Here is a 25,085-nt window from a genome sequence, read left to right on the forward strand (position 1 = left end):
TTTTTTTTCCGTCTTCTTTATCAATTCATCCATTGATGGACACTTAGGTTGTTTTCATATCTTTGCTATTGTAGACAATGCTACAGTGAACATAGGGGTGCATATATCTTTACTTTTTTTTTATTTTAGAGAGGAGGGTGGTGGGGAGAAGGAGAGAGAGAGAGAAAAAGAGAGAGAGAAAGAGAGAGAGAGAGAGAGAGAGAGAGAATGCCAAGCAGGCTCCCTGCTCAGTGCAGAGCCTGACATAGGGCTTGAGATCACGATCTGAGTTGAAATCAGGGGTAGGATGCTCAACCAACTAAGCCACCCAGGCACTCCTATATCTCTTCAAATTAGAATTTTCATTTTCTTCCCACAAATACCCAGAAGTAGAATTGCCAGATCACATGGTAGTTTGACTCACTAAGAAAAAAGGAAGAGGGCTTAAATAAATAAAATCAGAAATGAAAGAGAAGTTACAACTGCTATTGAAAAAACACAAAGGATCAAAGGAGACCATTATAAAAAATTATATGTCACATATTGAACAACTAGAGAAATGCATAAATTCCTAGAAATAGACAATCATCTAAGACTGAATCATGAAGGAATATAAAATCTATACTAGACCAATTACTAGTAAGGAGATTCAATTAATAATTAAAACCCACCTAACAAACACAAGTCCAGGCCCAGAAAGCTTCACTGGTGAATTCAACCAAGCATTCAAAGAAGATTTAAAACCTATCCCTCTCAAACTCTTCCAAAAAATTGAAGAGGAGATAAATCTTCCAAACTCATTTTATGAGGTCAGCATTATCCCACACCAAAACCAGAGGAGGACACCATGAAAAAAGAAAATTGCAGGACACTATTCCTGATGAACATAGATGTGAAAATCCTCAATGAAATATTAGCAAACCAAATTCAACAATAAATTAAAAGAATCATTCACCATTATCAAGTGAGATTTATTCCAGGGATGCAAGGATGGTTCAATATCCATGAATCAATCAAATATCATTAACAAAATGAAGGATAAAAATTATGTGATCATCTCAATAGATGTAGAGAAAGCACTTGGCAAAATTTGGCATCCATTTAAGATAAAGACTGTCAATAAAGTGAGTATAGAGTGAACATACTTCAACATAATAAAGGCCATATATGACGAGCCTACAGCTAACATCATACTCAATGGTGAAAAGCTGAAAGCCTTTCCTATAATACCAGTAGAAGACAAGGACACCCATTCTCACCGTTTTTATTCAACATTGTATTAGAAGTCCTAGCCAGAATAAAGAAATAAAAGGCATCTAAATTGAAAAGGAAGAAGTAAAACTGTCACTATTTGCAGGCAACATTATTTTATTTATAACCCTAAAGACTTCACCAAAAATACCTGATAGAACTAAGAAACAAATTCAGTAAAGTTGCAGGATACAAAATCAATATACAAAAACCTGTTGTGTTTTTATATACTAACAATGAAATACCAGGAAAAGAAATTAAGAAAACAATCCCATTAACAATTGCATCAAAAAGAATAGAATACCTAGGAATAAATTTAACCAAGGAGGTGAAAAACCTATGTACTGAAAACTGTAAGACATTGATGAAGTAAATTGAAGAAGACAAAAATAAATGGAAAGACAGTTCATGCTCATGGATTAGAAGAATTAATATTGTCAAAATGGCCACATTACTCTAAGCAAGCTACAGACTTAGTACAATCTCTATCAAAATTCTAATGGCACTTTTCAGAGAAATAGAAGAAACAATCCTAAAATTTGTGTAGAACCACGGAAGACCCAACTCGCTAAAGCAATCTTGAGAAAAAAGAACAAAACTGGAGGCATCACGATTTCAAGCTATATTACAAAGCTATAGTAATAATAGCAAGTAATGACCATGAGCAATAAAAGCAACTCTCATAATGAGGGCTCAGCCTGTAGTTTCGGGCCATGTTGACTCTGAGGAACTTGTGAGGTCAATTCACCCTGACGACTTCACATCCTGTCCCACGGACCAAGGATATCTTGCAGCCATGCACACCTGGGGCCAGAGCACAAAGCTGAGGCTCACCTGTGGTTAGAGGGATTACAGTTTCCTAGGAAACCTCAACAAGGAAAATAATACCATTTCTGGCTTTTGCCACTAGGTGGGACTTTACAACAGAAGTCAAGTCTGGTGAGGCAATAGCATCTGTTACAGGTTTTTTTTTTTTTTTTATGTTTTTATTTATTTTTGAGACAGAGAGAGACAGAGCATGAGCAGGGAAGGGACAGAGAGAGAGGGAGACACAGAATCAGAAGCAGGCTCCAGGCTCTGAGCCATCAGCACAGAGCCCGATGCGGGGCTCGAACTCACAGACTGTGAGATCATGACCTGAGCCGAAGTCGGACGCTCAACCGACTGAGCCACCCAGGTGCCCCTGTTACAGGGTTCTTTAACTTCAACACTATTGGCATTTGGGGGCTGGACAATTGGCTGTTCTGTGCTTTGTGCAGTGTCCAGCAGTAGCTCCCACCTCTCCCCTACCCATTGAATTCCAGTAGCAACTTTTGAGTTGTGACAACCAAAGTGTCTCCAAACATTACCAATGTCTCTACAGCCACAGTGTGTGTGTGTGTGTGTGTGTGTGTGTGTGTGTGTGTATTTAAAAATCACCCCTGGTTAAGAAGCACTGCTCTGGGGGTGCCTGGGTGGCTCAGTTGGTTAGGTGTCCAACTTTGGCTCAGGTCATGATCTCACGGTCTGTGAGTTCAAGCCCCGCGTCAAGCCTGTGCTGACAGCTCAGAGCCTGGAGTCTGCTTCAGATTCTGTGTCTCCCTCTCTCTCTGTGCCTCCTCGCTCACACTGTATCTCTTTCTCAAAAAATAAATAAACATTTTTAAAAAATTAAAAAAAAAAAAAAGAAGAAGCACTTCTCTGGTGTTTAAGAGCAGGGGTCCCGTAGCCAGACCACTTAAATTTAAATCCCAGTGTCTGTGGCGACTTAATGAGCACCCAACGAGCTAATAAATGTGAGGGTACCATGGTCACAGAATTTATCCTCCAAACCAGGGCAATTTGAGAAAGAATGAGGGTTCTAATAATAATTTCATAAATGGAGACTGTCTCAGCCAACAAGGATGTGTGGTCAGTCCTTAAGTCTATAAACAGTGTCGAGCACTGGATGACTTGTGTGTTAAGTGTTTTACATGTAGGAGCTTCATTTAATCCCCTCAAGACCCAGCAAGATCAGTTCTATTATTATTCCCTTTTTGTGTATGGAAAGACTGAGACACTAGAAGCTAACTTGCCCAACATCCCAAGGTGAGTTGTACAGTCTGAATTCTGGTCTTGGCAGGTGAGTTTCCAAGTCTGTGTTCTTAGCCACATGCCCACATGTGTTTGGTTGGGTGCCCAGGGAAACACAGTGCTGCTCAACATCCATTGGTCTCCATGTGAACGACTAGCTCTAGGTCATTCACAGCTGCAACGTGAAGCCCATTTAAAAAGCTCAGTTTTCAGAGGTACTGTGATAAAAAGCAGACACATGAAAGTCAGTGTGGAGCAGGAAATGAGAGTGGCAGTGCCCAATCTGATTCCCAGTTTTGTAGAGCTCAACAGGTGCACTCATCCCACTGGAAAGTCACTATGTCTGCTTAAGAATAAAACAAAAAATTATTTTTTGTTTTCACAGATGGTTACTGAGCTCTTAAGACATAAAGTCTTAGTAAGTCATTTGGATCCAGCTGCTTAATAAATTCAACTGTTAGGTATTTCTTTTGGCCTGAGGGGTGCCATGAAGGCAATGTAAAAGGAGAAAATTTGGGAAGCTTTGCACTCACCATTTTGCCATCGGAAGAACTCTGGAGAGTAATTATGGAGAAAGCCCTGTAGCCCTGACACCCCACCCCGGTTGCCCACTCTGAGGAAACCTATCCTGTCCTCGTGGCACGTTAGCCTATGATAATGGGATCCCCCCCCCCACATCTGCCAACCCCCCTCCTCTCCTTCCCTCTCAACACAGACAACTCCCTTTTCCCTCACACAAAAAGCTAACGTACCCTGACCCCAGAGAGTTGCCAAATCCCATATGAGTTCCCTTTATTTCAATCTCTTGCCCTTTTCCAACAGTGTCAGAAAACAAACTCGTTCTGTTTGACAACTTGAATTTACTCAAGGTTCCAGTTGAACATCTTCCACTGACTTGCAAGCAAACAGATCCTCAGTTCAGAGGTCACACTGTCGACTGAGACACACATGACACAGCGATAAGCAGACTGCATCTCCTCCCCACACAGCACCTCAGGCCGCTGTGCCAAATCCTTAATAAGTACACAGACAACTACAAGACAGAATGCACAACTGGGAGAGGCCTAGCAGTGTGGCAAAGGGGAGGGGGGGTGGCTGGCCAGGGAAGTGGTCACTGGGTCTAGGGCCACAGGCACATTTCTCATTCTCTAACGGCCTAATTTAACAGAAAACTAGACACGACGGGTGTGGTGGAAACTCGCGGGGCAGGGGCAGGGGACCTGGCTTTTATTACTAACCAGGGGCCACCTTGGACAAGTCGCTTCTTGCTATGCCTCAGTTTCCTTATGTGTAAGCCCTGGATTGCCCAGTGCTTCTCAAACTGGGGTGCTGAGACACATTCACAGCCTGTGTATACACCTCGAGGTCTAGGATAGTTTGCCTTTCTGGGGTGTCAAGTTTATTCAAGATTTTTCCTTTTACACGAGAGCATTTTTATATCATCGCTCGTTGCTCAGAATGCAAAATTGACATGCATTTTTATTATAATAACTAATAATTGAAGACTAATAATTTATTATAGTAAATAATAATTGTGTGTGAGAGCAATTACTATATGCCAAGTGTTAATCTCTTTATAAAATCCTTACAATTACTCGATGAGATATTTTATTCTCTTTTTATAGATTAAAAAAAAAAAACCAACCCTGGGGAACAGAGAAATAAAATTAATTCACCCCAATGTCACATGTTACTAAGCAATGCTAAAACAAACGATTCTCTCCCCCCTCCCCAAAAAAAGGTGTGGCCCCATTGCAAAGTGCTTTGGAGTCCACTCCCGGACCCGAGGGGCTTCTTTGATGAAGTCTGGGCAACACAGGACAAAATGATCTCCACAGTCCAGCTCTGACGCTCTTAAATCAATTTTACTTAAATCGGTGGTTTCAAGGTTTCGGACACAGGATGCCCCTGGAGGATGAAGGAAGCTGGGGAGGTCCTGCAGGGGTTCTGGGGGCTCTCCAAGTGGGGTTTCCAGGACCCTCGGGCGCTCGCCCAACAGTCCGAGGGCGTGAGGCCTCCGCAGCGGCCGCCGCCTCTTGCCAGGCCGGGGTGTTTCCAGCGGCGACGCCTGGCACTTCCTCGTTCCCGCGCGCCCCAGGCTCAGCTCACAACGCCCAGCGCCGGCGCTCCTGCGGCGGGAGGGGGCCAGAGGGGAGATGTCGCAACCGCCTCCCTCCCTCTTTCCCCGCCTTGGCGCTCAGTCGCCTCCCAGATGAGCGCGCTAGCAGACGGCTGCGGGCCGCCGGGCGCAGGGCATGTCCCCTGAGTGCGCGCAGGCGGCGGGCACTGGGTCCCCGCGCAGTCTGGAGCGGGCCAACCGCACCCGCTTCCCATTCTTCTCCGACGTCAAGGGAGACCACCGGCTGGTGCTGACCGCTGTGGAGACGGTCGTGCTGGCGCTCATCTTCGCGGTGTCGCTGTTGGGCAACGTGTGCGCCTTGGTGCTGGTGGCGCGCCGACGGCGCCGCGGCACCACCGCCTGCCTGGTGCTCAACCTTTTCTGCGCGGACCTGCTCTTCACCAGCGCCATCCCGCCCGTGCTGGCTGTGCGATGGACTGAGGCCTGGCTGCTGGGCCCGGTCGCCTGCCACCTGCTCTTCTACGTGATGAGCTTGAGCGGCAGCGTCACCATCCTCACGCTGGCGGCCGTCAGCCTGGAGCGCATGGTGTGCATCGTTCGCCTGCAGCGGGGCGTGCGGGGCCTGGGGCGGCGGGCGAGGGCCGCGCTGCTGGCGCTCATCTGGGGCTACTCGGCGCTGGCCGCGCTGCCCCTCTGCGTCTTCTTCCAAGTCGTTCCGCAGCGGCTCTCCGGTCGGGACCAGGTGAGCGCCGGGCGGTGCGCGCCCCGCCGGTGTCTGGGGCGGGCCGGCAGGCGGGGGTCCGACGGAAACGGCGACCAGGGACGATGAATAACAGTAACAACAAAACAATCACAGGCCATTTGTTGCGCTTAATAGTTGTGACACTGTGCCCGGCGCTCTGAAGTTTTAGCTCTTAAATTTCACCGCAGCGACGTAGGTCCCATAAACGCCCTCCAAAACCTTGTAAGTGGAGTCCCCCAAATGCCTGTAAAGTGCACCCTTCATTTCGAGGTCAGTGAAATAACGGAGAGTTTAGCGGCCAGTCAGATGGAATTTCGAGGGTCCGGAATGGCTAATCGCATTGCTGTATGTTGAATTCTGCTTCCTGGCAGGGTGCTACGGTACTCTTGCTATCACATCTACTTTACATATGGGGAAGCTGAGGCACACAGGGGAATGACTTGCTCAGGGTATGTCATCCTTGGTGCGAGTTGGAGTTGAGATCGTGCACGGCAGATTCAGTACAGGCTGGGTAAGTGTCCTGCTTTGCAGAGTCAGGGAGAAAGGGCATTGGAGACCCAGGGACCCCAGACCCAACGCTGCCACCAGGGGTGTTGTGACCCCCCCTCCCAGGGCCTCAGCTTTTCCAACTGCAAGACAGAAGGATTACACTAGACCGCAGGACCTTGCCTTGGGAGCCTTGGGGGACAGGTGGCTTCAGAGTACCCTCGGCGCCCCAAACGTCCTGCAGGTTCCAGAGGCTGCCAGAGCTTTATTCTGAGTAGTATGCCCAGAGTCGTCATTAGGATCTCAGTGGGGGTCCACAACCTGACAAAGGTTCTGCGGACAGTTCATGACACTGGCTCGAGGGTGACTCCGGTTGCGCAGTCCAGAATTGAGGTCCAGGTCTGTCGGCGTTGCTGCCCCACTGCGCTGTTGCAGTTTGATTCAGCTCATGACTCGTGGGCACGGGCCGGGTGTAGGACAGTGGCCGCCTGTTCTGGCTGTCATCCCAGTGTGTTGGGTTTTCTACGCCTCATGGGGAGGGACAGGGAGAGGACATAGGTCTGTGCACCGTAAAGGAAGGGATGAGTCCTGCTCCAGGCTCAGCCTCTCACAGGGTCTGCCCTACTGGTTTCTTCGCCCCCTCCCTTTCTCTACAACTTGCTGGGTTTCTGGCCTGAGCAAAACCCTCACAAACCACAGTCCCAAAGAGAGGCCTGCACAGTGACCAGAAGGGAGTGAGAAGGTAGGAAGGCACGGGGATGAGATGTAACCGGGGGGAAGGCTTCTCACTATGGAAGTGGACAGTCCCACCAGGGGATGTCCCGCTGGGTGTATCCTCTGGAGCATGGACACAGAGATGGGCTTCTCTGGGGCTTTCCCCAGACCAGTCTCACACACTCCTCTTAGTGGGGTGTGGGGAGAAGTCTGCATCCTGTATAAGCACTATCCTTTTTTATTTTTTGTTTTTCACACAGATGAAATCTACAAGTCTCTTTCCTAATAGTTTGTTTTTTGCATGGGATACATTGTGGGCTTTTTATTTGATTGTTTTGTTTTAAGGCCTTGAATGACTAATAGGCAGGAACCATGTCAGGCCCATGGCACTTCATCAAAGAACATGTAAGCCTGTGGCCATACCCCTCAAGTGGGGGCCAGGATAGCTGGGATCGGCTGAGTTGGTGGGGTGTCTTTGGTGTGGTGGGCCAAGGACCCTAACTTAGTGGGCAGCCCTCTCCTCCTCAACCCAGCTATACCTGAGAATCAGGGTGGGTCACTTAGATGCTTCTAGAATAAGTGGAAGGCCAGGCTCACCCCAGATCCACTGGATCAGCTGGAGGCTAAGGTTCTGCCCTCAATCTTTGGATTTTTTTAAGTTATTCTCTCCCTGAGTCACAGTGTTTCTGTATTTTCACAGATCTTGAGGGACTTCTCCCCATTTTCTTCTTACAGACAAAATGACACTCAGGAAATTAAAGATCAAATTAAATATATCTTACGGGTATCTCATGTTCCAGACATATGCCTTATGCCCTTCCCTTTTACAATTGCTTCAGGTACACTTATACTTAACTGGCAAATAGCACTAAAAAAGTGAGGTTCTTGTCCCTTCCCAGCCAAAAGCCCAGACTGTAACTGCTGGCCTACATGGACACAGGTGGTTGTTGAGCAAGAAGGCCTTCGCTCAGATGGAGGGATCCTCCCTGTTTGGTCACTGTGTAGTTGTACCTCTGGTGGAAGGTACCTCTGGTCAGAGCCCTCTCCGGCACTTCCGGGATGACCAGAGCTGTGCTGCAAAGTGCTTCCATGGAGACTCGTGTTGTGGTGGCTTTCACTCCGTCTCCTTTGGGGCTGAGCACACAGCCCCCTCTTGTATTAATGCAGAAACACCTCCTTGATCATAAGAGAGGGAGAGGGATTGGACAAAACCACTGGGAGAGCACCGGAGAAGACTGGGGGCCAGGTGAGTCGGCCGCAGGAGCCCTCTTCCCTGACATTAGTAGAAGTGGGGTCAGGGAGCTTGGAATGAAAAACCAGCATGGTCCTTTCCAGCTCTCCATCCTCTTTGTCTTTGCCCCACCTGCACCCCCACCACATGCACCTGCCAGTAAGCCAAGGAACAGAAAAACTCCCCTATCCCTCAAGGGCTGTGACCTGAGCATGTACGAAACAACTCATTTTATAGGTGAGCAAACTGAGGATGAAGGGTTGAAAAAATAAGTTGGAAAGAATAAGAAATGGGGGGGGCGGAGTGTGGCCATTTTAAAAAAGAGAGAAGGATCTAGGCTAGACTGAATGGAGTCTCACATTTAAAATTAGCAAAAGCTTGTTTTCTCAATCCTCTATTCCCAGCTTCCTGTCTAGATTCTGCCTGCCCCTTCCCACTTGGACACTAAATATGGAGGTTTTGGATGGGAGACACTTTCCTACCCAAACCACCAGCCGAGGAAACTAAGTAACCCCAAGCACATACTGGCTGCCTCCTCTCAAGGAGCGCTGGCCAGGGAAACAGTACGTCTAATAGCTTTCTGCTATTCTGAGCACCCCTCCTCCTCCCCAAAACAGGAACATGAGTACCTTTGTCCATTTGGGCAGCGGGTGCCCACAATCCAGGGTGACCAGGCTCTCTAACCCTTCCCTGAAGGGATGATGAAATAATCGGCATGCTGAAAACGCTAGATAATTCGGTATTAGGAGCGTGCATGCGCTTTGGAGTCCGACGTTCTGAGTCTGAATTCCAATGTCAGCCCTTTAGGAGCTGTGTGCCAGAGGCAAGTGGTCCCACGTCTCTATACCTTCCTTTCCCCATTTGCAGAATGGGCGTGATAACAGTCTATAACATAGGATTGCCATGGGGACTAATGTTCGGTAAATGGGCCACCACCTGGCACATACACAGTTAAGCACTCAAGAATTGCCAGCTATTATTAGTTTCCTTATCTTTGGTTATAAATATTTCAAACATTCTTCAAATAGTGTAATTTTTCTGATTGCAGTAGGATAATAGGCTGCCGTTTTAAGGGGGTGGGCACATCCTGGCAACACAGACATCTCAGCCAGGTCACCTCAGCCTGGTCCAGTGGGATTCCTGCCTGTGTATGCTGTGGCCCCGGCGGGGCGCCGGCCTCAATGGCAGGTTAGGGGGGACCGTGCACCCCGGCCAGAATGTGCTGCCCATTCATTATACAAACATTTACTGAGCACCCGTGCCCCCTGCCCTCATCATGAGTCATGTGACCGAGACACTGTCCTGTTCCAGGAGGTGCAGGTAATGAGAATGCAGACGGTCTCAGATCCTGGCACAGTTTGGTTCTCACAGAAATCCTACAAACAGGTGTTTGTTCATCCTCCAAAGGGGAAAATGCCTAAAGTCCCAGAGCAGGCAAGGGATGGAACCAGAATTTAGCCTGGCTCTGTGTCCCTCCTCCACCTCCCCCCACCCCACTCCTGTGCCATTTCCTGCAAGTTCACATTTCCTTGGGAGCCCTTGGTCCTAATGCTCTGCCCTGCCCCATTTTAACACCAGGCCAATCACGTCACGGTGTCTCTGCTGAGTGCAAACTAGCTGAGGAGATCAACGCAATTTGCTTGCCTTTGTTAGTAGTAGAGGATCCTTTAAGATATAAGAAAGTTCATCTCTTGCACTGATATATTCTTTCTTTTCTGGCTGGGAAGCGGAGAGACAAGGAGATATCCACTAGGATTCCCAGTTCCTTCAAGTGATCTCGAAGTCTCCCATTTTGTTTGAAGAGGTGGAACAGGGAGAATGATTTACAAAGGGATCCTCGATGGTACTCCAAGAAGCGTCATTACAGAAGGATGACGGGGAACAGCTGGAATCAGGCGGCATCTGCAAATAAGTTAGCCAGTGTGGAGAGGGGGCAACGTGGAGCGGTGCCTGTAGACAGAAACCCCCATCCACCGGGGGTCTTCTTAGAAGAGAATGGGTGATGTCTCAGCTGCGTGTGAAGACAAAAGGCAGTTAGCCAGACAAGGACGTGGGGAACCGGAGGGACATTACAAGCAGAGGAAATAGCCCACAGGTTGGCAAGACATGGTGCTGGAAGGGTTGGTGGAGGCCAGCTGGAGAAGGGCCAGCTGTGGTCCTTTAGAGAGTTTGGACTTCCAAGGTGAGAGATGGACCAGGTCCGGGAAGGGTGGGCCGGTGAGAATGAAATACGTGGGTCCACTGGGTATCTGTGAAGGCAGAAGGTAGGGAGGAGAAGGCAGAAGGCCTGTACTCAGGTTGCTGGCAGCATTGGGAATGGCTTCTCCAGGCCCCGAGTCAGTGACGGCAGGAGGTGGAGCCTTCTGGGGTGGGACATTGGAGCCTTGTCATACCTGTGAGGCATCCTTCAGAGATGTCCTCAGGACACTGGGACCTGTTTTGAAGACAGAACAAGACAGGGCTGGAAAAAGCAGCTGCAACTCGGAAATGAAGCCATGACAATGGATGAGATTGCCAGGGAGAGGTAGAGGTTGGGATGGGGATACAAGTCACACTTAACCACATAACACCCTTGTACGTGGCCTCCTGACTTTGTCCCTTCCTGTCCTGTCCCGAGCTCCAGCCTCCCCATTCTCCTGACTGAAGCCCCATGCCTCTGAGCACAGTGAACACAACCCCTCCGGGAGGCCACTCTCCCTGGTGACTGTGCTCTCCTGTCATCCGTAGCTCTGGGCATTGCCAGCTCACTGCCCTGTATTGAAGTTTCTTAGCCCTTCTCTCTCTCCTTAAGCACATCATAGCCTCTTCGAGGGCAGGGGCCTCACCTTGCCCATCCTCACTGTGGCTGCCACTGTGGCTGGAGTCAGTGAGTGATTGAACAAACCAATTAAAGGACAGTTGTTGACTCGGCCACTCTGCTTCTGTAGCTCAGTCATAAATGGGCCTAGCACGTCTGGTTTTCAAATTTCCTGTTTAAAATCAGGAAACACTTCCAAAATGTGCAGAAAAAGTACAGAGAATATTATAAGACTCATGTCTCCGCCGTCCAGAGTTGACTCACTGCCACACTCCCTCTTAAGTCACAGCCTGGGTCAGAATACCTAGAATCAAAATAATGTAAGTCAGATGGATTTTCCCACAAAAACGCAATTATAATACCAAGCCAGCTCACTGACTTTGGGCCTGGCGCCTGCTGTTAAATTTCTTAATGAGAATAAACTCTGCGCGTAAACAATGGTACCATATAAAGCTTTCTAAAGAGCATATAAATGATTCAGTCCACACAGGCCAGCCACACTGTCTCTTCGGTCATGTGTGAGGTGCTGTGCAAAGTTCTTATCTCACTTCCTTATCACACTCTGGGCCTGGGGTGAGTGCTACAAATCAAAAGGTGAAAGAGCATCTTCCTCAGAGTCATGAAATTGGGATGGGTTCATTGTTTTTGTTGAAAAAGTAGCTGGTTAGGTCTGCTAAACTATCATGGTTTCATGTTTGATCATGATTTTTAAAAAAAATTAACGTTTATCGCCCTTTTTTTGGCACATTCTAGAAGATTTAGAAAGAACAAAAATAACTCGAGTCCCACCTGGAAACAGACACTTAATTTTCTGGACTGTATCCTTCCAGTCTTTTTTCTATGCATATGCGTGTGTGTGTGTGTGTGTGTTTGTGTGTGCACGTGCATAGGTGTATATCTGTTCATTCACACCTACACATTTTCTTCAACAGCACTGGGCAAAGCAGATCATTTGAGGATCTAGTTTTTTGCCCCGATTGAAGGGAGAACACCCAGCTCTATCATTACGTATTCTTCTACAAAATCATGTTAAGCCTGGAGAGATTTTGGCAGACATTCTGGAGAAGGCTTTTGGAAAGAGTTGGGGGCCCTTGGGCATTCTTCCCTGTTTGACTTGCTTTAGAGTTTTCTTGGTATGTCTCTGGATTTCTTTTTATGACTACTTAGCTCTCATGGGAAGATATTCTATGATTAAAAAGTACTACACCTTTAAACTATTGTTTTAGGAGGGTGTTTCTAAGCCTTAGTTTTCTGCTCGGTGTAGTGGGAAAAATAGTAATATGCATTTCAATATGGATGCTACAAACATTCAATGAGGTAATGTATTTAAAGTGTTTCCTGGCATAGATAAGTGCTCAGTGAATATCAGACTTACTATTTTCTGTTAATAGGAAAAGAAGTGACTATTTGGCTGCATTTTGAATTTGACCACTCAGTTGTGATATACATGATGAAAGTTCTTTGCCTTTACTTAGTGTAGCATTCAATAAATATAGGCTGAATGAATAAACGAATGATGCTGTAAGTAATACTACTACCTTGGGGCGCCTGGGTGGCGCAATCACTTAAGCGTCTGACTCTTAATTTCTGCTCAGGTCATGATATCATGGTTCATGAGATCAAGCCCCGTGCTGTCAGCTCAGAGCCCGCTTGGGATTGTCTGTCTCTCCCCCTCTCTCTACTCCTCCCCTGCTCACTCACTCTCTCTCAAAATAAACAAATAAACATTAAAAAAATACTACTAGCCCATTGGTTAAGATGCCTTGTCCACCAGAGGTCAATAATGTGCTCTTTGTACACAAAATGTGCTCTTAAAAGTCTGTTCTACACGTTCAGAAGTGTTTAGGGCAACTTGCTTTCTAAAGTTCTGTTCCTACAGTCAAGCACGCATGAGGAGTTTGTTTGGGAGGAGAGACAGACAAACAGACAGACAGGCAGACCATTGACTATCGATGGAGTGGATTATTCCAGCAGCTCCTAGTAACCATGTAAGAAGGTCCCTATATGCTTCAAGGTGTGTAATTACTGTCAAACGTTTGAATTCAGCCCAGCCTACTGACAGCAGCAAAGGCCACAAAGCATGCTTTTCCACCCCTTTCCAGTGGTTTTACATCTTGAATGATGGAGAATTGTCTGGGGCTATAGCGTGCTCCCCTGGAGGAGGGACACAGGAGGAAAGAGCTTCCAAGTCTGGGCACCGGTATTGTCTTGGAGTAAGCCCCAGCCTTCTCTGATACGGCTTGACACATTTTAGACATCGTCATTCCCCTAAATGAACACTCAGTGCCTCAATGTTGTTTCTGGTGCCCTCAGCAGTCCCAGTGTGACTGCACCGGAACCTCTTGCCTGTTTTCATATGCGTGTCGCTTCCAGTCTGTGTGGCCTCTCAGGGCTCAGGTTCTCACCTGTAAAATGAAGACAAGGCTCAAGGGCCCTTTGCAGCTCAGTTCAGGAGGGGAAAGAGCACTGGGCCTGGAGTCCTGCCTGCAGCTAACTTGAGCTGTTACCTGCATGGGACCCTGACACCCAGCTGAGTCTCCTGGAGAACGGGGTATTCTGGGGGCCTGTAGGGGTGTTTGTGTGGGCAGGGGAAAGGATGCGGGGGGTTCCTGTCAACCTGGTTGTGGAATGGTGACACAACAGTGTAACAGGGTTGGGTACCCTCCTGCTGGGACTGAGCTCAAGCCAAACAAGAAGCCACCACTTAACTGACGTTTTCTTCCTTCTTGTAACCAGGAAATTCCGATCTGCACACTGAGTTGGCCCAGCATCGCTGGAGAAATCTCCTGGGATGTGTCGTTTGTTACTTTGAACTTCTTGATGCCGGGATTGCTCATTGTGATCAGCTACTCCAAGATTTTACAGGTATGTGTGCTTCAAGGGCCACAGCTGAACTGCACCGAAGCCGGGGGTATTTCAGATGGAATCTTAGCATTTCCAGGGCGAAGTTACCTCAGAGTTCACGCTGGTCCAAGCCTGGCTCGCTGCCCAGGTCTACCCCCTCTGCAACACCAAGGAGTGAGAATGTAATATTTTTTTAAAGTTATATCTTTGTGATTGTTATTATTATTATTATTAATTTTGCTGATCACTAAAGTAATACAAAGCTCATTATAAAAAATTAAACTAAAGGGGTGTCTGAGGGGCTCAGTCAGTTAAGCATCTGACTCTTGATTTTGGCTCAGGTCATGATCTCACGGTTTGTGAGTTTGAGCCCTGCATCAGGGCTCTGCACTGACAGTGCAGAGCCTGCTTGGAGTTCTCTCTCTCCCCTCTCTCTCTGCCCCTCCCCTGCTTGTGCTCTCTCTCAAAATAAATACACTTAAAAAAAATTAAAAGAAATTAAAGACATATAGAAATGTGTGATACAGAAACTAAACATCTACTCCCATTAACAGTTCAAAGTATATTTTTCAGGTTACTTTTTTTATAGATGTGCCTATATGCATATTTTTATGCCATGAGTATAATGAATGTATGTTATATATGTATGATAAACCATATAAAATGGTCGAATATCAACTACTCACCATGGGTCAACCCAATGTTTGTTTGTTTGTTTCAGATTTGAGATAACACTCTTTGCTCTGTAATTTCCTTTATCGGCTTAACACTATACTGGAATATCTTTCCATGTTTGCTCTTATATCTCTGCCTCATTCTTTTTAATGGCTTCATGGTCTTCCATCATACAGATGTGATATAATTCACTTTATGGGCTTTTGGGTTGAGTCCATTGTTACCCCATCACAGATAGCAATACGGTGATAGAGAACGTACACTTTTAAAAACTTTTTATTGAAGTATAATATACATTCAGAAAAGCATCCCCAGCATGCGTGCACAGCTGACTCCTAGAAGCAGCTTCCAGAAACAGACCGAGAAACAGAATATTCCCAGACGCCCCTTCCTGGTACCTTCCCATTGCTACCCCTCACTCCCAGGGAAGGTGCTTTTCAAAAGTGTGCTGAGCCAGGAAGTAATGTCTACTTTGGAGGTATGTACAGGGACGTAAAAAGGACCGTGCCAGCCTGTGTCCCACCTCCTGAGGTGGCCCATTCACATGTACGGCTCTGGCTCAGGCAAGTAGCATGTACATATATGTTTATGCTCATCTCAGAAGATTTCATGCAAAACCTTGAGTCCTCTTGAAGGTTTACAGTTGTTGAATCTTGGTTTTATTGCATGTTACAGGTCATCTGGCAAACAATTTTATCGAAGCGGAGCCCTGTAGGTCCTGCTTGTTATCTGGCTACTTTTTATGGCCTTTTCTTTGTAGCTGAGGATCTAGAACCTTCTCAGCTGCTCAGAACCAGGCCAGCCTCTATCCGGGTCTGTTAATCCTGGGTCCTGTGGGAGATGGATCCCCAATCTATTCCCTAGACTGTTCCCCACCGATTGACTTGTGACCCACTTTAGTGACATCCAGCCTGGGGCTTGTTCAAGGGTATGAGGCAGATTCAGGCCTGGAGCCAAGGTCTGTAAAGCGCTTGCAGTAGGGGCCTGGCATGTGTAAATGCTATGTAAGTGTTAGCTATTATTACCTTAAAAGAAAAGAAGTGAGGGAATAAGGAAGAGAAATTTAAAATGAATCCTTTAAAAAATGATTTAACAAATATTTGTGTAGTATTTAAAATGTGTCAGGAATGAATTCATTTAATCCTAATAAGAATTACAGATGAAGAAACCAATGCAGAGAGGCTAAGTAACTTGCCCAAGATCACATAGCTCATAAGCAGTGGTATCAAGATTTGAACCCAGGCAGTCTGGCCCCAGCGTCCCAACACTTTAATTCCTCAGACATTTGTTGAGGATCTACTCTCTGCAAAGTGCTGGTGGGGAGTGGAGATTGGTCAAGAGTGAGCAGGTCACGTTTTTCTATTCAGAAGGAGCTCCAACACAGGAAGGGGAAGGGGAGACAGACAACAGGACTGCTGCTCGATGCGGTGAGCCTCTAGTACACAGGACAGAGTGATGCTAGAACTCAAGTGTGAAAATGCTTGGCAAACCATTGAACACCGCACGGACTTAAGAAGTGAATAAGGGGGAGAAGAGAGAAGAGGAGAGGGCTAGGAAAGGCAGACATGGAGACATAAAGGGCTCTTCCAGTAACCCGGCTTTTGAGTCCTTGTTGTGTGACCTTTAGCAAGTTACTCACTTTCTCTGGACCTCTGCTCCCTCATCTGCAAAATGGTGATGATAACTCAGACGGTGTAGGGTTGTTGGGAGACATGTCAGGAATACTACCGGGGACCCACAGAGCCATGCCTGCCTGTAGCGGGGGGTGAGTAGACTACATCTGTTGTTATTTGTTAGGCATGGCTGTTCCTCTGACCCTACCCTCAGAGCATGCTGGGAAAAGATACCCCTGAGATTTTTTGAGAGAATAAACTGCAGAGTCCAGATTTGGAGCGTGGCAAGAGCTAGGAGCCGATGCTAGGGCAGGGCGGTCACGCTCCTGAGTTCCTTGCAGGCCATGAGAGCTCCTGTCTGCCCCACTGCACTTCACCTGAGATGACTCAGCTGCCTTCTGAGAGAGGATTGACTTATTCCACGGAAAGGTTTTCCCACCCTCTTCCATCTTTTTCTCAGGCCAGGGCCCACACGGAAACATTCCGGGAGACCCCAAGAGCCCTGATGAGTTGGGGGAGGGGTCCTCATATCCATCAGCCTTTAGATTCCTGTTCATCACTTTCCAGACACTTTGATATAAACCCATGGCCAGCCTTCAGTTCCTCCTGTCACAGACCCCAGGACAGCTCCTGGGTGAAAGAGAATATCTATCATGACTCACCGTTATGAAACAGTGCTCTCAGTAGTGACTCGAAGATACCATTTAGACTCCATCACTTCCCTCATGTGTGGAGCAAAACTCAAAGCCCACACCTTGATGCCCTGTGTGATCTGGCCCCTGCCTGCCCTCTCACATCATCTTCTCACTCTCTCTTGTGTCCACCTTGGGGGCTACTCCTCACACATGCCGACACACAGCTGCCTCAGGGCCTTTGCACCTGTGATTTCCTCTCCCGGATCTCCATTCCCCCAATTTCTGTGTGGGCCACTCCCCCACTCCATTTAGGTCTCTGCTCAGAAGGCTCTTCCCCAGAGTGCCTTCTCATCATTCTCTAGTCCCTCATTACCCTGATATATTTCTCTTCTGTACACTCACCATGCCTGTCATATTCCATTTATGTGTATTTATTTGTAAAGCATCTGTTTTGCACACTAGAATGCAGTCTCCATGAGGGCCGAGACTTCCTTATGTTTACTGCTATAGCTCCATGCCTAGCACAGAGCCTGGCTTATTCATTGTGGATACTCAGCAAACACTCACTGAATGAGTAAGACAAACTTTGGAACACAGTGAAACGGCCAACTCTACCTTCTCCTTTCGCACAGTGGGGAAACCACTCAACAAAAAGTCCTAAGACCTAGCTTCTAGTCCAAGCTTTATTCCTGTGTGACTTTAACACAGGCAAGTCATTTAACTACTGCGGGCCTCAGTTTTGTCTGGAGGTCGACAGGCCTCAGTGGGTTGTTTAACACAGTAAAATGAGAGTGTAGATATGATAATATTTTGAACAGGCTGCTAGAATTGAATTTGAAAGCTATGTAATGTTGTGATTTTGAAAATCATGTTAATGCAAATATAAGACCTTTAAAAAAGGACTTTCCACCCCACGAGCTCATACTCGTTATGATACTCATAACTCAGAGACACTGGATCAGCTTCCCAGCTGAAATTTTTCTGTTATGAGCGTAACTCTGTAAAATGAATTGACCATCAGCGTTAATCAGCTGTTTTCATAGAGACCCAACTAACAAATCATCAGAAACCATAAGACACATAACTGCATCCGCCAACCCTTTCCCACCAGGTCTACCTCTTACCTGTCGGTACTGTCTCTGCCTCAGTTTCCATCTATAGGCGTGAGAAGTGCCTCTTTGAAATCACCCCGATCTTTTATTCCTCTAAAGCAGCATCTCCCCTAAAGCACTCTCTAGGTCTCCATGCGCTGTTAGATATCAAAAAGGGGTCCGTGATCAAATGAGTTTAGCAACCACCAATGAGTCAATGTTAAATAGGTGTCTTTGCAGCAGGACGTCTGGGAGGCCTCAGGCTAATGTTCTTTGAGAGTCTCCAACCCAGGAATAGAGGAGGCAGCACCACCAAATCTGACCACAGACCCCCTTCTCCCCACAGAGCATCTCTTTGCACTGGTGCTCTATGGGTCTCCTTCGGGGAACACTGCTCTAAAGTCCCTGCTGGGGTTGCTGGCTCTGCCCTGGGCAAGGACTGGAGAGCAGGCTTCACCTGGGCACTTCCCTTCCAAAGCTGCCTCACGTGCTCAGGGCAGTGGCCTTATCCACGGTTCTGCCTTCCCTGCTTCCTCTTTCCTCATGACTCAAGCGTGCTATACATCTCCAGTGGCTTTTTCCAATCAATAGTTTCCCAGGGTAATAGTCCCCCAGTCACTCCCAAGTGATTTCAATCAGGCTGGCAATGCTAGCTTCTGGGGCTTGGTTTACATTGTCACCCAGCAACCACTGCCATGGCAAGAGGAGATGCTTCTACCCTTTCTTGTTCCCCTCCTTGTTCTCCAGGTACACACTAGGATGGGAGAGCGGGGAGGGGTGGGGCAGGGCTCCCTTCTTTCCGGCTGTATATCCAGCACCTATGAGAGTACTCGGCACAACATGGTAGGGGCTCAATAAATATTTGCCGCATGAGAGAATGAGGGTACTGCTTGAAGTTGGAAAACTTTCACGCATCTCAGGGCTCAACTGAGAAATGAACTCTGTTTTAGCTAAGCACCAAGGTGTTAGGTAATGAACATTCAGCCCCTTCTCCATGCCTGGCCCTCATTCCCAGGTTTGGGGCCTGCTTGCCAGTGATGGAGAAGGAGGTGGGCCCTCTAGAAAGATGGAGTCTGTTGTCTGAAGATTCAATCTGTGTGTTGCTGATGGACCAAGCAGCACCCCAAGGAGAGCCAACCCCCAGGTCCCGAGCATGTCAGTGAGGAACCACCTCCCCCTGCACCCACCTGTCAGCACCGTGGTGTGGTGGCCTGGAGTGGCAGAGGTGTGAGATAGAGAGAAGTTTCCCTCAGGACCATCTCAAAAGGACTGTTTAAAAAGTGACTCTTTATGAAGAACTGTGGGGCAATTCCAAATCTGCTGTCCTGTATAAGTGGTTCCCATACTTCAGTCAGCAAAGATCACTCAGAGTTTGTGAGAAGTACAGCTTTCTGGGCCCACTCAGACCCATAAAAGTGAGTATCTGACCATGGTCCCAAGTGCTCGCCTGGTGACTCTGACACAGGTGGCCGTGGACCACATCCCTGGGAGCACTGTGCTCCCCCGTAGCCGCATGATGAAGAGCTCAGATGCCTCCCCAGAGGGGCACTTCTCCTCCACCTTGACCATGAGGCCTTGAGCGTGTTCCTTCACCTCTCAGAGCCTTCATCTTGCATACCCAAAGTCGGGTAATGACAGGACCTGCCCCCTAGGCTTGTTTTAAGGATTAAAGTTAATCCTCAAGTTAGCTGAGCATTTCATTTCCCCTAAAACACATGAAGCATTCTGTGCAATGACAGAGACATTTTAAAGCCTGGATAAAAGTCACCCAGTCTTGTCATCTAACGTGGGGTGGGAAGCAGCAAGGAGCCACATTGGATTATAATGAGCCCGTTTTCCTTCTCACGCCCTGAAAGTCATGGGAACCATGGGCAGAGGAAACGGTGGCATCAGTCAGTGCTAAAAACAGACCCGACCACTTATTCACTCGACCCATGAGTCAGTCCATTTCTCTGTCTGTTTGTTCATAGTCACTGTCAGGCACTTGCTAGAGCCCCAGGCCACAGAAGCCACAGGGCTGCCTGTGGAGCCTGCAGTCTGGTGGCTGAGGTAACAATGACGCTTCAGCACCTACCACATGGTCCACGTGGCAAGGGCCACGTGAATGCTGGAGACAAAGTACTGCAGGATGCCTTGTGGGAGATGAACTAGGAAGGCTTCTCAGAGTCTCTGGCATCAGAGCATGGAGTTATAGGCCAGGCAGAAGGATTTCCATTGGTGGGGATTAGCAGAGGGTAGGAAGAAACTCGTTTAAGATGAAGAGCATGGCACGGAGTGCAGCGTCTGGGTGGCTCAGTCGGTTAAGTGTCCGACTTCGTCTCCGGTCATGATCTTGCAGTTTGTGAGTTCGACACCCACGTCGGGCTCTGCTGACAGCTCAGAGCCTGGAGCCTGCTTCCGATTCTGTGTCTCCCTCTCTCTCTGGCCCTCCCCTGTTCATGCTTTGTCTCTCAATAATAAATAAATGTTAAAAAAAAAAAATTAAAAAAAAAAAAAAGAGCATGGGCCGGAGTCAGGCTGCCCAGTTTGAAGCCCAGCTTTGCAACTGCTTAGCTGGGTACTGGTGGGAAAGTTCCTCAGCCGCTCTGAGCCTCAGTTTTCTCATCTGTAAAATGGGGATCATCAAAGTACCTATGTCCCAGAATTGTTGGGAGAATGTAAAGAGATAAGCCAAGTGATATGTACAGAGCCTAGCACAAAGTCAGTGCTCAATAAATATGAATTTACATCAACATCATTCGAAAATATGTGTAAGACACGGTATGAGGGACTCCATCCTTCTTGGCAGGGCAATGTGGACAGCGTACACGATGAGGCCGCTAATGGAGTCATCCCTTATGTGTCCCCCCTGTAAGGTGACCGTCCCCTTCGGTTGGTCATGGCCTCTGGTCTCCATGTAGCTGGTGGTGCCAACAGACCCTACTGATCAGGGACTCATTCCCAAATGGCATGCACGCCAGGCATCGTGGGCCCTTTCCAGAGCAGCTTCGCTTTCAGGCTGGCTCCCGGCAGCAGGTGGCCTGGCAGATGAGCAGCCTCCAGTCTCGGCCGCCTTCCATGGCCCCACCTCAGCGGCCTGCGGCAAGACTAGAATCCATTTCAGTTGCTCTTGTGGAAGGAGAGGAACCAGATGTGGGGGTTCAGTGCTCCCTGTCTGCCCAGACTGGCCACACCCTCACGCCATCTCCCACTGCCCTCTCTGCCACCCAACAACCTGGAGGGGAGGAGAAAGGGACAAGTGTGTGTGGACTGCCACTTAAACCAGGGCCCTCGCGCCCCCCTCCAAAAAGGCTAATAAGTAAAATATCTATCCGTAGGGGCCTCGATAAATCCTGGTGCAGCCACAGTATGGAATCTATGCAGCCACTTGCCAGATAACAAGGATGAGGTGCCTTCTGTCTGGGCTTATATGGAATGAGCACCAAGGCCTGCTGCTGAGCGGAGAGGAAGAAGGGTTAGGAGGGGGCTGCATGGCGTGGTCCCATTTGTGGGCAAAGCAACAGTGCAGACGTCTGTGTTCCCATTGCTAGGCATGTGTGTGATGGGAGAGCGTTCCCAGAAGGACAGACAGGACTCTGGTCACGGGTTCCTTCCAGGGAATGACCATGGATGGTGCAGGAAGCTAGAAGCCTTGCTTATATTTTTAATTTGCTCTCCTTCAGCATCATATTGCTTGAGTTTATACCTTGACCACCACCTGCTTTTCAATTTTTTTTATTATTTAAAAAAATTTTTTTACTGTTTCAATTCTGTGTCTCCCTCTCTCTCTGCCCCTCCCCTGTTCATGCTCTGTCTCTCTCTGTCTCAAAAATAAATAAACGTTAAAAAAAAAATTAAAAAAAAAAGGGGGGGGCGCCTGGGTGGCTTGGTCGGTTAAGCGTCCGACTGCGGCTCAGGTCATGATCTCACGGTTTGTAAGTTTGAGCCCTGCGTCGGACTCTGTGCTAATGGCTCAGAAGCCTGGAGCCTGCTTCAGATTCTGTGTTTCCCTCTCTCTCTGCCCCTCCCCTGTTCATGCTCTGTCTCTCTCTGTCTCAAAAATAAATAAACGTTAAAAAAAAATTTTTTTTAATAAAAAATTTTTTTTTAGTTTATTTATTTTGAGAGAGTGAGAATGAGTGGGGGAGGGCCTGAGGAGGGGGGGGAGAAACAGAATCCCAAGCAGGCTCTGCACTGTCAGCGCAGAGCCCAACGCGGGGCTCAATCTCACAAACCGCGATGCGAGATCATGACCTGAGTCGAAATCAAGAGTCAGACGCTCAACCGACGGAGCCACCCAGGTGCCCCGAACACATACTGCTTTTATACAGTTACTTACTTACCACTTTCAAAAAAAGCAATAATAGGGGAAATGCGTGTCTTGGCCTGTTTGGGCTGCCATAACAAAATGCCACAGATTGGGTGGCTTAAAAACAACAGGAGTTTATTTGTCACACTTGTGGAGGCTGGAGTTGAAGGCTAGGGTGCCAGCCCAGTCAGGTTCTGATGAGAGCCCTCTTCTGGCTGCAGACTGCCACCTTCTTGCTGTCTTCACATGGTGAAAGGACTGAAGGAGCTGTCTTGGGACGTATCTCTTAAGGGCCCTATTCATGAAGGCTTTGTCCCCATAACCCAATGACCTCCCAAAGGCCCTGCCTCCTAATACCGTAACCTTGGGGGTTAGTTCCACCATATGAATTTAGAGGGATGCATTCAGACCATAGCAATGTGCTTCCATTCACATATTTCTCTTCTAGACCATTCAGTTCAGCCTTTCCACTCCTCTGCATCAACTCTATTTACAATACGGATGGGGGCCGTATATCCAGGGGGCCAGCCAGGGGCCCTATTCCCCAGAGCATCCTAAGTATGGGCAGTTGCGAGGCCACTGAGACCGGCCCTCTCCACACAAAGTTCCAAAGTTGCCCCAGGACAGCAGGGACGGCAGATTCCAACTCCTAGATGCTCTGTTCCTCCTCAGCCCAAATCCCCTACATCCTGCAGTAAATTGTGGCTCTGGCTTTGTTTTGTGTTCCTGCAGATCACAAAGGCATCAAGGAAAAGGCTCACAGTGAACCTGGCTTCCTCAGAGAGCCACCATATCCGCGTGTCCCAGCAGGACTTCCGACTCTTCCGTACCCTCTTCCTGCTCATGATCTCCTTCTTCATTATGTGGAGCCCCATCATCATCACCATCCTCCTCATCTTGATCCAGAATTTCAAGCAGGACCTGGTCATCTGGCCATCCCTCTTCTTCTGGGTGGTGGCCTTCACGTTTGCCAACTCAGCCCTGAACCCCATTCTCTATAACATGTCACTGTTTAGGAATGAATGGAGGAAAATTTTCCACTGCTTCTTCTACCCAGAAAAGGGAGCCATGTTTACAGATACATCTGTCAGAAGAAATGATCTGTCCGTTATTTCCAACTAATTAAATTTTTCTCTATAGGCAGAGTTTATCACCCTCTGGAAAGCTAGGATACACTTTCAAAGGGAGTTTATTTCCAGGACCATCATATCACTGTAGCCTGCTTTAAGAAAATGTAACCTATGCAAATACACATTTATAGCACCAGTAAATTAAGGGGTGATCATTCAGTATGACAATTTTACCCTTCATAAAAGGATTTGTTATGGGCTCCCTTTAAATATGAACTTTTTCCAGTGTGTTTGTAATATGATTGAGTTTAATAAATTTTTATTTATAGCTGTTCAGCAATCACATCTCTTACATATAAAGCCACACCATGCTGGTTTCTGGAGTGAGTCTTGAAAGTGATCTAATACTCAGGTTTCTCCCTGAAGGTTCACTACCACTGTAGGTCCCCACCCTGGACTTGCGAGGCCTCAAGACTATTCAATAATGTCAACAAAACTTGAGGAATTTCCAAAGAAATTCAAAAAAATTAAAGTGACTTTAGTTTTTCACTTATAAGAAATGCCATGTACCTCTTTAGGGGAAGCCATGTTATGGAATCAGAGAAGAGATAGAATGACTCAAAACATTAAGAGTGAGAGCGTAAGTGATTCCCTCCATGGATCCACCTGTCAGGTGCCTTTTAAGCCCATGGTGTGGCCAGTGTTCTTGGTGCTAGGAACACAGCGGTGAACCAGACAGCTATGGCTCATGCCCTTATGGGGCTTACTTACCTTCTATTTTGGGGGAGAAGCACTAAACAGAAATCAGTAAATAATATAGCATTATAGAGTGGATTCACATCATGAAGAAAATAGGACAGTGATGGGGCACCTGGGTGGCTCAGTCAGTTAAGCGTCCAACATCAGCTCAGGTCATGATCTTACGGTTCATGAGTTTGAGTCCTGTGTCAGGCTCTGTTTTGACAGCTCAGAGCCTGAACCTGCTTCACATTCTGTGTCTCCCTCTCTCTCTGCCCCTTCCCTGCTCATGCTCATGCTCTGTCTCTGTCTCTCTCTCTCAAAAATAAATAAACACGAAAAAAAATTTTAAATAGGACACTGATGGCAATTTGGATGGGATGGGGGGAGGGGTCTAGGAAGACCTTTCTGGGGTTGATATTTGGGCCAAAAGATAAACCACCGGAAAGAGCCAACCATCAGAATCCAGGGGAATAGGGCTTTGCAGACATTGTCAACACTGGTCCTGGTGCAAAGGGGCTGGTATACTTGCGGAACAGAAAGAAGACTGGTGTAGGCAAAGCAAACTATTGACTGATCTTCTTCTGTGTTACACACTGTTGTTGATGCCAGGACAGAGGGGTGCCCTGCTGGAGCCCATTGATTGAAACCAGAGAAGGGACAAGGCTGAACTATATTGGGCCTGGGAGGCCACATAGGGAGTTTATTCTGTGTTCAATGGGCAACCACTGGAGGTTTGCAGTTGGAGACTGATATGACCTAATATCTATTTTTAAATATTACTCTGGCTGATGTGCAA

General features: G+C 47.5%; 1 protein-coding gene across 2 annotated transcripts; it reads left to right on the forward strand.

Moving 5' to 3' along the window:
* Nucleotides 1-5,425: 5,425 nt before the first annotated feature.
* FFAR4 (free fatty acid receptor 4) lies at nucleotides 5,426-23,888 on the forward strand. Of its 2 annotated transcripts, none has more exons than XM_086680394.1 (3): nucleotides 5,426-5,948; nucleotides 14,069-14,197; nucleotides 23,211-23,888. In XM_086680394.1, exons 1-3 carry the CDS (start codon nucleotides 5,538-5,540, stop codon nucleotides 23,598-23,600), a joined length of 930 nt encoding a protein of 309 aa, XP_086536520.1. In that variant the 5' UTR covers nucleotides 5,426-5,537; the 3' UTR covers nucleotides 23,601-23,888. The 2 variants fall into 2 exon arrangements, with proteins under 2 accessions (XP_086536520.1, XP_025774131.1); XM_025918346.2 differs by having other exon boundaries at nucleotides 5,446-6,104.
* The last annotated feature ends 1,197 nt before the right edge of the window (nucleotides 23,889-25,085 follow it).

Source organism: Puma concolor, chromosome D2, assembly GCF_028749965.1.
Source record: "Puma concolor isolate L17-30 chromosome D2, mPumCon1.1.hap2, whole genome shotgun sequence".
Classification (NCBI taxonomy): domain Eukaryota; kingdom Metazoa; phylum Chordata; class Mammalia; order Carnivora; family Felidae; genus Puma; species Puma concolor.

What these genes read in the sequence shown, in the direction of transcription:
- FFAR4 (XM_025918346.2), top strand. Translation starts at nt 5,538, where the DNA reads ATGTCCCCTGAGTGCGCGCAGGCGGCGGGCACTGGGTCCCCGCGCAGT. An exon ending in GGCTCTCCGGTCGGGACCAG is followed by an intron (nt 6,105 to 14,068) that starts GTGAGCGCCGGG and finishes TCTTGTAACCAG; the next exon opens with GAAATTCCGATCTGCACACT. An exon ending in GCTACTCCAAGATTTTACAG is followed by an intron (nt 14,198 to 23,210) that starts GTATGTGTGCTT and finishes GTGTTCCTGCAG; the next exon opens with ATCACAAAGGCATCAAGGAA.